The 15,693-nt window shown below is 39.0% G+C and overlaps 1 protein-coding gene across 2 annotated transcripts in view; it reads right to left on the minus strand.

Annotated features, from left to right (window-relative positions):
- The window catches only part of ZNF106 (zinc finger protein 106), a 70,414-nt gene that overhangs the window by 32,483 nt on the left and 22,238 nt on the right, over positions 1-15,693 (minus strand). For both annotated transcript variants that reach the window (XM_059372622.1, XM_059372621.1), the window contains exons 2-4: positions 12,375-12,460; positions 7,591-7,652; positions 934-1,134 (exon numbers count right to left, since the gene is read on the minus strand). In XM_059372622.1, the coding sequence (XP_059228605.1) occupies positions 934-1,134; positions 7,591-7,652; positions 12,375-12,428 (317 nt within the window). In that variant the 5' untranslated portion in view covers positions 12,429-12,460. The remainder of the gene's footprint in view (positions 1-933; positions 1,135-7,590; positions 7,653-12,374; positions 12,461-15,693) is intronic.

Here is a 15,693-nt window from a genome sequence, read left to right on the forward strand (position 1 = left end):
GAAGGACTAAAGCAACTGAAGGGGTTTAAGAACCATGCTGTTATGACATTGTGAGACTAAGAATGTCTCCTTATTCAAAACAGTTATTCAAAAACACTGCAGCATATATAGTGAAAAACTACTTTTTATGCTAAACCTCTAACTAAAAATGAAGTATATACCAAATAAAACTAGTATTCAAAAAGAATTTTTAAAATTAAAAAAACAAAATTTGATTTTAGAATTTATAATGTTTCTTATTATATTCTAAGACTTTAAAAAATTACCCAACCACTTAACCAGCTCTCTCCTTCACTGAAAAGAAAAAGAAATCTGAAAATTTCTGCTTCGTTAATTAAACTCTTTAGATCACAACTCAGTAATACAAAAAGACAAAAGCCTAATACCTGAATTATAGATGTAGGTATCAAATTATACAGTACAAGCTGGAAAACTTACACTGATCTTGACACTGTAAAATACCTAAAATACAAATTTATTCAATAAATATTTCCTGAAGCACTAAATTATAAAGGATAAATCAAATTTGGTAGAAGCACCATGTTACTTCATATTAGGCAAAACATTTTTACCTAATGAATGTAATAAGAAATACTACACTAATACATCTCCACTAGAAATTTTGGATACCAAATAAAATAGCTCACTGGTGTCCAAAAAAAAAATTGGAACCAACAAAAAGCTAATTTTTATAGAGAGGCAATACTGAGTTGTTTTTTTTTCCCCCTGAATTTGTTTTTTTAAAAACAGACAGTACAATAGTTCAAGGAAGGAATCCACTGAACTTTTATGCATAAAACAGCAACCTCAAGCTACCCTTTGCAATGAAGGTAAGTCTGAAAGCTACAGGCTGAAAAGTATAGAGATGGAAAATGTATTCTCTATTATATCCTATTTCTGACAGCCTTTTTAAAAATCAAAATCATTACTTACCGGCTTTGTTCTTTCCTTTGTTTTATTAACTGAATGAGTTCCTTGTCAAAATAATCTTCTTCCTCTTCTTCTCCCTTTCCATCATCTTCTCTTTCCTGGGCATCCACATTATCTTTGTGCAACTGGCTAGAAATGTGCTTTGCATATGCAGAAAGACCCACTTCTGTGACCCCACACACTCGGCACTCATGATTACTGTCCCTAGGGAAAGAGGGAGATGAGGGACATTCAATTCTCCCCACTGGCATGGCACACTCAACAGATCTCTTACGGTTTCCTCTGAAAAACACCACACACTTTGGCACAGTGAAAGATTAGTGCTAATCAATTTCAATGCTCCTTTCATCACTTTTAGTAAGTTTGTTTGTAAGTTATTTTTGAAATGATTGTTAAGATTCTTTTCCAGCAATCAAGAGGCAACACACTTCAGAATACTGCAGTTTAGGAGGAGAAATCTTCTTGAATTGCTGTACTTAAAATCTTGCCAGAGGAAACATGGTGAAAGGGGAGGCAGGGCAGGGGGCTCAGAGCAAACAGAAGTTGCTCTAGAGCACACCCATGATGCCAGCTGCACTCAGGAGCCTGGTGACAGCGCTGACATTTTATCCCAGGCTCAAGAGCTTTCTCCCAGTGACAGTTAAGGGGTGGAGAGAAGGGTAGGCAGCCTAGCCAATCCCAACGTGCAGCTAAATCAGAACAACGGGAGCTCTGCCTGGAATGTGAAGATTCCGGACCCCAGGGCAAATGACAAGAGTCAGCTCAGCAGACTTTTTTGGTCTGTATGATACATGTGACCTACATTCTGCTTCAGAAGGGCTTATTTAAAAGGGAATGGAAAGCATTTCAATTGTAGGAAGTTAACAGCTGTGCTAGGCAAATGGTTTTTCTCAAGTTTCAGAAAATGCAAAAGTTCAGAGAGAAGCAAAACCGGGTTCTAAGTTCAGAAAGAAACTGAGCAGATTTTTTTTTTTCCCTTTTACTTTACACAGTTAATAGTAAATCTCATACTTGGCCAGTTTAAGAAGCCAAAATCTTGAATCAACACCCAGAGCTGTAGTAGATGAATGACTTAACAGCTTTTTTAGCTTCCTGAAATCCCTTGATTGGTTCAGCCGTCTGTGCAGCCAGGGGAAAACATGTGAACACTGTGGCCATCAGTGTGATGAAGAGACAGTAACAGCCATTCAATAATGGCTCAATGGGCTTAACTCTGTATCACTTCTCTCGGGTTTACACTAGTGATATTTTTGCATTTCCTATGCCAATATGTATTTTTCATTCATTCACTCATTTATTTATTTTACCAACAGAAGCTAACTACAATGTATATCCCATGGATACTTGAGAGACACCCAGGAAAAACGAGTAACTCTCTAGGTAACCTAAGCCACCAACTTAAATACCATTTTCAGCTAAAGGCAAATTAAAAAAAGAAGAAAAGCAGTAAGGAGGAACAGTTATTGGAGGTAACCAAGAAATGCAAGGAAAACAATGGTAAAGGTAGTTATGTAGAAGATTTAAGTTGATGCTTTCTCCACTGATAAGGTTCTCTCCCCATTACGCTAATCTTAAACACACACACACACACACACACACACACACACACACACAAAGACATGCTGTCTTTGATAAGACAGATACACATACATACACACACATGCACTACACTGCTCCTTCTTCCCCTCACATATATCTAAAAAGATATAGTGGAATTCACATCAATTAACCAGAAGAGAACCTCAAAACTGAGCACTTAATTTACTAAAAGATAGTTTCTAGGGGCGCCTGGGTGGCTCAGTGGATTAAAGCCTCTGCTTTCGGCTCGGGTCATGATCCCAGGGTCCTGGGATCGAGCCCCATGTTGGGCTCTCTGCTCAGCGGGGAGTCTGCTTTCCCTCCTTCTCTCTCTGCCTGCCTCTCTGTCTGCTTGTGATGTCTGTCTGTCAAATAAATAAAATCTTAAAAAAAAAAAAAAGATAGTTTCTATTATTGACAACCTGATCATTCATTAGAAAAACAAAAACAGGGCGCCTGGATGGCTCAGTGGGTTAAGCCGCTGCCTTCAGCTCAGGTCATGATCTCAGAGTCCTGGGATCAAGTCCCGCATCGGGCTCTCTGCTCAGCAGAGAGCCTGCTTCCCTCTCTCTCTGCCTGCCTCTCCATCTACTTATGATTTCTCTCTGTCAAATAAATAAATAAAATATTAAAAAAAAAAAAAAGAAAAACAAAAACAAAAAAACTTGCTGAATACCTACTAAATTCTGGGCATCACGCTAACTACATGGTTACAGTTGTCTAGCATGACAAAGTAGAAATAATAGCCAGTAAATTAAAACAAAACGTGGATGCCTGGGTGGCTCAGTTAATGGGTTAAGCGTCTGCCTTCCGCTCAGGTCATGATGCCAGAGTCCTGGAATTGAGTCCCGTGAGTCTGCTTCTCCCCCTGCCTCTTCCTTCCTCTCTGTCTGTTTCTCATGAAAAAATAAATAAAATCTTTCCAAAAAAAATTAAAAGATTTTCACCTTGTAAGAATCATGGAAAACACCTCGGAAAAATGGAGAAAATTCCTAAGTTTTTAACTTTTTTGAACTTTGTAACCTCAAATGCTCTGGGTACAATACAGTCTCTGATATTAAGATTCATTTAACGAATTCTGATCAGGGACCCTCAAACACCTCATTATCTTATTAACCTGTATATCAATATTCTAGTTCATTCTAATGCTCCAAAAAGCTTAAATCTATTATTTCATTGAGCATTTTCCACTAAAGAATAATCCTCAAATTCCTCCAGTTTGCCAAGAATACCCCTACTCTTCCCTCAGAATTATGGTGGTTCATATGAAGTGTTTACTTGTAATAGAAATCAAGCCTTTTCTCAAGGGAACACAAAAAGAAGCTAAAAATCAATATAAATCTGCCCAGCATTGGAAGAGTCTGAAAACTGCAACTAACCCAGAACAGATGGTTTACACTATCATAAAAAACCGAATCATACTTGTGGTGAGCACAGCCTAACGTGCAGGGTGTTGTATCATTATGTCTCGCACCTAAAACTAATGTAACAGCGTGTCAACTACACTTCACTTAAAAAAAAAATATTTTTAATGTAAAACATAAAGTTAAAAAGAAAATTCAAATCAACTGTATTTTCTGGTTAGAAAATCCTTTTGGCTTTAAGGTCTCTAAAACTATGGAAAATGTTTTAGTCCACTTTTCTACATAAAAACTTTGAGAACCCTAAACTATATATTGCAGTCCCAAGGACTTCTTTCCTAAAGGCATTCTTAAATAAAATTCCTGCTTATACTCTTACTTCTAAAATGCAGAATATTTTTCTTATGTTCAAACCACCAAAATCCCTCTCCCTTTATAGATATAACTAGAAGACCACACTGTTTAAAATATTAAGGAATGCAGTATAGACAATATTTAACTCTGTTAAAAATAAACATCCATAATCATAAACCCACACACTCTGCAATCTCCAAAGTGCAGGCATATGTTGGATAGGTAACAAATACCCAAACACAGATTTTTAAAACATATGTGCTTTCCTTGTAAGAAAGGATATTAACCATAGCTCTAAAGGTATATACATATATTACATACATACATTATATATATATATATATGTATTTTTTTTTAAGATTTTATTTACTTATTTGACAGAGAGAGATCACCAGTAGGCAGAGAGGCAGGTAGAGAGAGAGTTGGAAGCAGGCTCCCCGCCAAGCAGAGGCCCGACTGGGGGCTCAATCCCAGGACCCTGAGATCATGACCTGAGCTGTAAGCAGAGGCTTAACCCTCTGAGCCACCCAGGCGCCCTCTAAAGTTATATTTAATAGAAAAACACCTAAAGAGATCTGGCGCACAAGAGTAAAGGCAGTAAGTGTAACATAAATGAATTCTAGTTTAAAAAGAGAGAGAATCTTTACAAGAAATGTCCAAATGAGAAAAGAGAGAACTCACATTTATCCAGGGAAAGAATGGATTATGACAACCACATCTCTTAAAAATAAAATGTGTCCGTTCCTGGAGGAAAGTGTATTAATCTGTTCTACATACAATAGGCATTCATGCTTCTATGTATGATGTTAGGGACACCACATATTTAAAAAGTAAATGGCAAATTAAATAATATTTTAATGATGCTACTTTCTAATTTTCTATCAATAACCAGTTAAAATATTTACTGCTTTGTATAACTATATAAAGTAATTACTGGGGAACATGTACTGCTTTACTTCTTGACTAATAAAGGCAAAAACTGTCCTCAGGACATTTAAAGGAGGGCCCAAATTAACTTCATCCTGTTACCACATAATTTCCTCTCATGTGTGGAAGGCAAAGCCTTAAGATATTCTACCCATAAGCTTTTCTTTATTAAGCTTGCTCTAACTATACCACAACAGCTGGTCGATAAAGAAAGGTTTGTGTCCTTTTAATAGCATTTATCTGTAGAAACAGGCCACACATCTGAATATGTACACAGGAAAAAAGAGAGAAATGTTCCAGATGTCCAGAATTATGAACCAAATAAGAAAATTTCTTACTGAAATAAAAAAAAATAAATTTAATTAAAATAAAAAGGAAGTTTTTCTCAAATTTGTATTCTAAACCTTAAAAATATGCTCTTTAAATTCCTTAACCAGATCACAGCTGAAAATTAGAGTGATACAAATATAAAGAGAAACAGAAAACTTTAACATCAAAAAGCAGTAATTAAACATGAATTCCACAGAAAATAATCACAAACCGATGAGAGGAAGGAAAAATGATGACCAGTAATTATTTGTCCCTATGGTACAAACTAGTGATCACCGTCTGTCACTACAGTAAGTGCTCCAAATAAGTAAATGATTTTTGAGATCTTGTTTTTTATAGTTTTGTCAGTTGTTTTTCCTTGCTACCTGCTTTGCCTTCATGCTTATAATTTATTATAGGCCAGGAAACCACAGAAAACCTGTTCGTACCATATCTAAACTACAAGTAAGCCAAGTGCTAAGGTGCTCCCCTCTAAATAAAATGAGATGAGTTTGGATGCTAAGGTTGACATTTTTATTGTCAGCTCGGAGGCTTCTAAATGCTTTCTCCTTGATCATTTGACTGTGCTCCAAATAACTGAAAATGATACACACAATCTCCAGGGTACAGTTAACCTGAGGGGTAGAGAGAGGAAAAAAGTGACTGAACAATAAATATATGGCATGTAGCTCAGTTATGTTAATAAGACAAGACTAAATGTGTCTATATAGAAACAGAAATCTATGTATACATGTACAGAAAGAGTTTGGACCAAACTGTTGACATTCCTGTAAGAATGGAACAGGACTAGGGGTTGGGGCATATAGGACTGAGAGGACTTCTACCTTTTTTACTTTATACAATTAATTCTGTATTCATTATGAACATGAATCTTAGGTAATCAAAACATCTTTTTAACATTTTTAAATAGCTGACTAGTGGATGTATGGAGAAAATAAGGCATTAATCTTGGAATAAAAGTGGCCTGTCTCCTAACAACTAGATTTACTGACCTCATATATTTCGTTTGATTTATAATACACTCAGGTGGCAGGTAAAGAGCCCAGAAAAAGGTGAATTCCAACAGGAAGTCTGCTGGAAATGGGCTAAGTAATTAAGATAATACCCATTTAGAGAATTAAAGGTTGGCTATTTCATAGGTTTCCAATGATAATGAGTTAAAGATCAGATGTATTCAAGGTATTAGACAAGGATTCTCCAAACTAAATCTGAATGAAAGCCTCTTTTATGCTGCTGCTAAGACCTAACCTTCACATAGTAAGGTCCTGAGACCACGGAAAAATTCCACAAATATGCAAAATATTCGCTGAAAGTTTACTAACATATTAATTTGCCCACACAATCTAAAACTGTATTACTTTAAATACAAATAACTTCAAATTACTTAGTTTGGCATCATGATTAAAGCTTGTATCTATTATTCATGCAATAAAGTAAAATTAATATTTCTGTTTCCCAATGTTTCTTTGTTCCATACTATCTCCAAATTCAAATCAAAACCAAAATCAAAATTAAAAAAAGAACCATAGATTGGAAAATAAAAAAAAAAACAAGGAATATACACATATGCTACATTTAATTTTTTTAAAGGTGCTTACTTATTAGACTTTCTTCCTTTAAACATTTCAAGTTTTGCATCACAAAATAGCATTTTTAGATATTCAAAGTCTGTACCCAGATTTTATTTACACTGAGATTCAGTGCTATTCAGCAGACTTGGGACTTCTCAGACTATTCCACAACACTACAGATTTCTGGCATGTAATAATTTGTAACACTGCTGAGGCAATAACACAGAAATGTCTTATTTTCAATGCTGGGGTAGAGGAATGAGAAAATGTAATAACTAGAGACCTAGCTCATCCCCAACCACCTTTGTTGCAACCTACTACTTAGAGCTGCTGTGAATTCTACACACTTGAGATGCACAAAGATTTATCCTTTTGGAATACCAAACAACTACTGTCGTTATTAATAATTCTGGAAGATAGTTCTGTGTCATATGACCATGTTCATTCATGAAAGATTACTACAAAATAAGCTAGCAGGCACCCTCAGCACTCAGATCCCCCGACAGTCACAAGTGGATGGAAGAGAGCCGTTCCCATACCTGCCCTTCAGGTTCTCAAGTTCCCTGTGATGCAACATGCTCCGCATGTGTTCGTCCATCTCCTTCAAAATTAAAGAAAGCAGATTAAACTAAGGGGCATTGCTTTGGGAAAAGAAATTCCTCTCTTTCTATTCAATCAACAATCGGGGTTCAAGTTCTTTATCTCAGAAGTGTTTGTCCTGGTTACCCTTCTCAATTCAGTATTGAAATCAGTTCCTCGTAATTCTTTAGCTATGTTTTTGATATTGTTTCATTCTTAAATAAAGGAATTATTAAGAAAAACCTATTTAAATGGCTTTCCAAAAAGATCAGAAAGTATATTGTCTTTAGGAGGCCAAAGATATAAGAAAAACCTATGTGGGTTTATTAAATTCTATCCCAAATTAAAGAATTTACTAAAGTTATTTTGAAAAAGAACTCTGAGGGGTGCCTGGGTGGCTCAGTGGGTCTGCCTTTGGCTTGGGTCATGATCTCAGGGTCCTGGGATCGAGCCCCACATCAAGCTGTCTGCTCAGCAAGGGGCCTGCTTCCTCTTCTCTCTGTGTCAAATAAATAAATAAAATCTTAAAAAAAAAAAAAGAAAAAGAACTCTGAAATCACTTAACTTCTCAACTATTTGGTTACTTTTCTCCATACTCTCCCCACTCCACTGAGAGTTTCTCAAAAATAAGCTGCAACTCTTAATCAAGTCTTGGTCAGGGCTTGGCATACAGTTGTCAACATTCGCTGAATGAACACATGGATATATTAATTCTAGGTAGAAGTTATGGATATAACTGTGGTCAACTGTGGTTGATCAACAGTTTTCTAAAACTGCTCTGAACACAGCTTGATCATGCCCTCATCTTCACTGCCCACTCTCCCACAACTGATTTGTTTGGTTCTAATGAACTGTTTGAAAATCTGCTAGGGTCTCCTGTACCTCCATCCCATCCTTAGTGAGAGGAAAATGGAATCTGTGGGAAGAGTTTCCACTTAAAAATGTGCACATACATGCACACACACCTCAAAAAACTAAAAAAGCTGTAAATGTCTATCCCTTTGTCACAGGGACATATATGTAGGCAGCATGCCATAATTAGAGAATGGCTGTTCACATATATAATAAAGGGTTACTCTAATTGTTGAGTATTACTATTAACTGTGCCCTGTGTTTAAGTGCCTCAAACATTTCCTCAAATGAACTACAAAACACTGCTGAGGGAATATTACTAATTCCATAAGGATACAAGGATACACAGAAGCTAACTCACTTATATTTATCATTGCTTGTTAAATACCAAGTACAGAGCTAGGCATTGAAGGGACAGGTGTGAAAATATTCAGTCTTGCCCTTTCAGAGTCATAGATAATCAACTGGTCAAACTAGGACTCAGACCCTGAAATATATGACACCAAAGCCAAGGTTTTAAATACCATGTCACACTGTAACCGTTTAGTGCACTGAGATTTTTCATTATATACAATTCATTTGTCAAAAAGGATACAACAGCCCAGTAACCTATTCTTACTTTAAATTATCTACTACAGTGTGACAAACAGCTTTGTGATTCCAAACATTTCCTTTAAATGACAATTTTACTGAGGAAAACTATCATTTCCTTTTATCTGTATAAATGCTTCACTTGGAGGGGACACCTTTGCCTGTGATGCCTCCCCACCTACAACTGACTGGCCAGTAACCAGAATGAACACATACAGAGCTGAAAGCCAAATCAAATTAGTGACATAATCAAGAATGAAAAAAATCCGTGAACAATAGACAACACCTACTCAAATCATTATGAATCCTTTTGTTTGATCTTTAGAATCTAATCTTAGATTTACATATGCCAAATCCCCTTATATTGAGTTAAATTTAAGCTGGTTCTGTTTCCTACAATGAAACCTTTCCGGATGAAGACAGCATTCACTGAAATAAGTTATTCTCTGATATAAAAACCAATTCTGTATCCTACTTCAGTTATAAAAATGTTACTATTCAAAATCTGTTTTAGGGTGATTTCTGATTTAGACACTTCACAAATCTTTTCCTAAATTTACATGCAAAATTCTCTTCCACCCGGCTCTAAGGAATAAATGCAAAAAAGCTCAAGAATAAATGACCTGAGCTTTCAAAATAAGCTAGGAAAGATTCATAGGTAAAGAATTAAAGTAAATCCCCAAATGCTCAGTTACCAAGCTTCTATTTAGTTCTTATAATATTGATGAGTAATCCCCTTTTTTAAAGAAAGGGGAGAAAGGAAATTTTTTTTTTAAAGATCTGGCATTTGAACAAATTCATAAAACACTGAATAATACAACAGAATTTTTTTTAGTATTTTTAACTCCAGGGCTTCTCAGTCTTTCATAAATTAATGAGCACCCAGCAGGGAGCCTGCTTCTGCCTCTGCCCCTCCCCGTATTGGTGCTCTCCCTTTCTCTCAAATAAACAAACTTTTTTTTTTTAAGGTTTTATTTATTTATTTGACAGAGAGAGAGCACAAGCAGGCAGAGAGGCAGGCAGAGGGAGAGGGAGAAGCAGAGAGCCTGATGCGGGGCTTGATCCAAGGACCCTGAGATCATGACCTGAGCCGAAGGCAGAGGCTTAACCCACTGAGCCACCCAGGCATCCCTCAAATAAATAAATAAATAAATAATCTTTTAAAAAATAAAATTGAAATAAAAAAATAAATTAGTGAGCATCAGAATACCCAGGAATGTAGTACACAGCTTTTCCCCACACCTAGAGCACTTTAGATTCTTTTCCTTCTCCACGGTATATTTGGAGAAATCAGGGTTACACTAGTTTGGGAGACTAGCAGAAAGCACTACTTCAACATCAGAAGTTGATAATCAATCTAAAACTCAGTATCAGAGTTTTCCCATTCTGCAAATTCCCCAGACCACATCAACCTTAACACTTAAATCAAGTTGGGAGACTTCCAACTCTTGATTTTTCATTATGATTCATGGAAAAATATGAAGAAATGAAAACATGTTTTAAATCAGAGTAGAGGGGAAAAAAAAAACCAGAGTAGAGGGGCACCTGGGTGGCTCAGTCAGTTAAGCATCTGCCTTCAGCTCAGGTCATGATCCGAGGATCCTGCGATCAAGCCCTTCCTCTGGCTCCCTGCTCAGTGGAGAGCCTGCTTGCTTCTCCCTCTCCCCACTCCCTGTGCCTGTGTTCCCTCCCTTGCTCACACTCTTTCCCCCCAAATAAATAAAATCTTAAAAAAAAAAAGAAGAAGAAGAAGAAGTAAGGATCCTGGGTGATTCTTATTAAATAAATAAACAAACACACAAACCAGAGTAGAAGAAATGCAGAAAAGACTTAAAAATGGCAAAACTATGAGATATCACTAGACAAGGCTGCTACTCCACGAAAATCTGACACCACACCTCTGAATGTCAGGCTATCCTTCTCACATCTTCTTAATTTCCCATTTCCCCCCAATCTGAAAGGAGCCATAAGGAATTTTTACTTATTATAAATCTGCATAAACCCTCGTCAAAATCTTTAAAACTAGAAGAGTTTGGGATGCCTGGGAGGCTCAGTGGGTTAAGCCTCTGCCTTCAGCTCAGGTCATGATCTCAGGGTCCTGGGATCAAGCCCCACATCAGGATCTCCACTCAGCAGGGAACCTGCTGTCCCCTCTCTCTCTCCCTGACTCTCTGCCTACTTGTAATCTTTCTCTCTCTGTCAAATAAATAAATAAAAAAATTTTTTAAATATGTGAACAAATCTACTAAAAAAAAAAAAACCTAAAAGAGTTCTTTTACTTTTATAAAAGGCAGCCGGTATATGATTTTAAAATCTCAACTGATTGTTCCATCACTAACAGAAATCCTAAATTGGGGGGAAAAAATTCTCCCCAGCCTACTGGATGGATCATAACTGAACCCCTCAGTCTGGCATTCAACACATTTTATGACTGGCTGCATTTAAATTACAAATTCTATTGCAGTCCCACTATCCCCATACAAAACTATCTTAATCAGATAAGCCTTTGCATGAACTCCTAGATCTCTTAGGACTCCACTCTACCTCTGCATCTCTGTACATGTTATCCCACCTACGATGTCTCTCTTCTCTTTCTCTGAAACCACCTTACTCCCCAACATTCTTCCAGGTTCACTCAACCCCCGCCCAACCCCCCACCCAACCTAGCTCATGATAATTTTCCCAGTTATCCGAATTTTCAGTGACAATCCACAGCGTCTTAAAAGCTTAGAAAACAATTTCTCAGTAGTAAAGATAGCAGCACTACTTTGAAAGCAAAGGACAAAGACAAGAAAAAACCAAGGGCATTTTCCCTAACACGCAGGTAAATTCTTTCAGCGCTTAAAAATGTGGTTTTTCTTTGAGCAACATCCCCACCTTGTGGACATCCAGGGTACTGTTAACACCACTTCTGCTCTGGGGCACTTTTCACAGGCAAAGGCAGAAAACAGAATGCAGGTACAGACAAAAAAATGCTAATATCCTTAGCTCATCAGAAAGTAGTATAATGCCAAATAAACCAAATTTTAAGGTCTTTTCTCTATAACTGGTATAACTAAAAGTAATTACCATTATCGACCTTTGAGTACCCTCAAATTTTGGGTAGAGATTTAATAATACAGTTACTGGCTTTATGAGGCACTAAAGAGAAAGAAATTAGCAGAATGAGACTCTGACATAGGAAAAAAGCATAAATAAGACACTGTTGAAAGCTTTTACCCATCTACAAATTCCACGTCTCTGGGGGGAAAAAAAAAGGATCCATCATACAGCCACAGATTCTCCCTCTTCTATGTATTACCTTTTTTGAGCTGTACACAATGTGGCACAATATGCATTTTCGTTCTCGTACCATAGTGACCAGATCTGAAGCACTCAACGTCACACCTGCAATGAGGAAGTAACATTTAGTAACCTTTTTCCCCTGGGATGACTTCTTAGATTCCCCTTAACAGAGCTAAAAATCCCAGTCTTGCATCTCCCACACCTCCACCCTGTTCCTCCCAGTCTTCCCATCTTGGTGAATGAAAATTCAAGTTTTCTGGGTACCTAGAGCAAAAACTTTGGAAGTCAACCTTGATCCCTCTTTCTCACCCCATATCCACCCTCATCAGCAAATCTCGTCAGTCCCCAGTTGAAATACATCCCAAATCCAACCCCTCCTCACTACTGAGCTCACCTGTCCGCTCACAAGCCACCAGCCTACTGCCTTGCCTCCTTTGTTCCACTCTTGTCCTCTTAGTCTATTCTCAAAACAGTAGCCAAGGACTCTCACAACAGGATTCTATTAAAATTTAATTCGGGTCATTGTGCAAAATCTTCCAACAGAGTCCCATCTCGCTCATACAACATCCAGTCCTTCCTTTGCCATCGGCCTCAAAATCTGTTTCCTCTCCCACTCTGACTCCACGCCCCACCTCACTGCCTCTATCACTTCATTCCTGTCACACTGCCCTCCTTGCTAGTCCTTAATCACAGCACGGATTCCCCCACCTTAGGGTTTCTACATTTCCTATTCTCTCCACTTGTAACATGCTTCCCTAAGATGTCTTTATAGTCCTCACGGCTTATTCCCTCATTTCCATCAGTATCGGAAATGTGGCTTCACCAAGGAGGCCTTTCCTGACCTACACAATACTGTATTTTTTGCTCCCCACTCCTTCTATCCTCCTATTAACTGCTTAATTTTTTTATTTATTTATAAATAAACAAAATAATTTTTTTTGCTGCACAAAGCTTTATTGTTTCCATTTGGTCGTGGCTTGGGAGAGAGCTCCAGGGTGGCTAAAGAGCTGCCTGGTGGCTGCAGGAGGAGGCTCGGGCAGAAGACCTGACCCCAGGGAGATACCAAGGGGTCCCTCAGAGGCCACTGGGCTCGAGAGGCTCTTAGGCATGCTTGAGGGTGAGCCTTTGGAAGAGATACTTACCCAGCCCAGCCCAGCCCAGCCTAGGGGCCAGTCAACCTACAGAGATTAGTCGGTGGTTGGCCATCTTCTAGGTGGGTTTTACCTGCTCATCAAGGAAATGGCTAAGAAGGCACAGAGATTAGGGTCTACATGGGCAAAACCCAAGGCATGCACATACAAAACGGCCTTGTTCAGGTTCTTCTCCAGGACCAGTGTCTCCCACAGTGTCCAAGGTTTCACCCTCACTCCTCTAGGGACAGATTCTACATGTCCTTTCAGATGGCACAGCTGCCCACGTTCTGCATCGTCAGGAGATACTGGGCACCCTCACACTTCTCAGTCAACTGCAGAAGTGACAGCGTCACAACATCATGGTCAAAATACAAGCCCAGAGGTAAGGAGGTATAGGAAGCCTGCAGATACAGGTGGACCGGATGGTTGGCAGCAGCCCCCACCTCAGTGGAATAATTCTGAAGAACTGGGAGCTCAGGTTTGATTGGCAATAAGGAGCTGAGCTCAAAAAACAGTGTTGGGGGGCGCCTGGGTGGCTCAGTGGGTTAGAGCCTCTGCCTTCGGCTCAGGTCGTGATCCCAGGGTCCTGGGATCGAGCCCCGCATCAGGCTCTCTGCTCCGCAAGGAGCCTGCTTCCTCCTCTCTCTGCCTGCCTCTCTGCACTTGTGATCTCTCTCTCTGTCAAATAAATAAATAAATAAAATCTTTAAAAAAAAAAAAAAAACAGTGTTGGCTAGGGGCGCCTGGGTGGCTCAGTGGGTTAAAGCCTTTGCCTTCGGCTCAGGTAATGATCTCAGAGTCCTGGGATCAAGCCCCACATCGGGCTCTTTGCTCAGCAGGGAGCCTGCTTCCTCCTCTCTCTCTGCCTGCCTCTCTGCCTACTTGTAATCTCTGTCAGATAAATAAATAAAATCTTTTTAAAAATTCAAAAAAAAAAAAAAACCTGTTGGCTGGTCTTAGAGGCAGGGGACAGCTTAGAAGATGGTTCTGAAGGCTGCGATTGGAAAAAAGGTTGGAGAGTGGGAGGAGACGGGAAAAAGGGGTGTCCCTGGGTGTTTCATCTAAATACTGTTAAAGCAACAGACAAATCCATGGGACCACTGGGCATGCTACCTACTTTTTTTTTTTTTAAGATTTTATTTATTTATTTGACAGACAGAGATCACAAGTAGGTAGAGAGGCAGGCAGAGATAGAGGGGTTAGCAGGCTCCCCGCCGAGCAGAGAGCCCGATGTGGGGCTCGATCCCAGGACCCTGGGATCATGACCTGAGCTGAAAGCTGAAACTTTCAGCTGAAAGCTGAAACCCACTGAGCCACCCAGGCGCCCCTATTTTTTAAATGCTTTAATAACACTGCAGTAGACTGTTTCTATAAATGGCCACAACACTACCTCCTACCCCATGTGTTCTTTTGCAATATGATCTTGTCACCACCACCCACCAAACAGTGTGGTTCATTTTCCCTTCCTGTTTTGACCAACAGAATGTGGCAGGCCTGGGTGGCTCAGTGAGTTGAGCATCCAACTCTTGATTTAGGCTCAGATCACAATCTTGGGCTGGTGAGATGGGGGCCTACCTCAGGTCACACTCTGCAGGGAGTCTGCTTAAGGTTCTCCCTCTCCCTCTGCCCCTCCCCATGCTTGCTCTCTCTCAAATAAACAAATCTAAAGGGAAAAAAATGTGATAGAAGTGACAAAGTAATTTCTGAGACTGGGCCTTAAAAACTCTGTAGCTCCTGCTTTTGCACATTTGGAACACTCCCTTTTAGAACCTACCCACATGCTGTGAGAAGCCCAAGCCACAAGGAGAGGACGAGGGGAAAAGAACAGAGGCCCAGCTGAGCACCCCAACAACAACCAGCACCATCTGAAGCCATGTTGGGTGAGTGAGCCTTGTCGGTATTCCAAACCCAGCTGCCAATGAGGGTCCCCAAGTGGGAAGACTTAAAGAACCATGCAGATGAGTCATTTTCAACCCACACAGTATTAAGAAACAATAAAATACTTCTTTAAAATAACCAGTAAATTGGGGGTGGTTAAATATTAAGAGATACCCTGAAGCAAGCATCTTAGTACCTCATATAGTATAAATTTCCTCTTAATTCTTTATTCTAGTTCCAGGGACTTGGTGTATGTTGTTCACTAGTATAAATCTAGCACTTAAAACACTGTCTGACAATACAGCACCCCATTAGCCATTTGTT

The sequence above is a fragment of the Mustela nigripes genome, chromosome 13, assembly GCF_022355385.1.
Source record: "Mustela nigripes isolate SB6536 chromosome 13, MUSNIG.SB6536, whole genome shotgun sequence".
Taxonomy (NCBI): Eukaryota; Metazoa; Chordata; class Mammalia; order Carnivora; family Mustelidae; genus Mustela; species Mustela nigripes.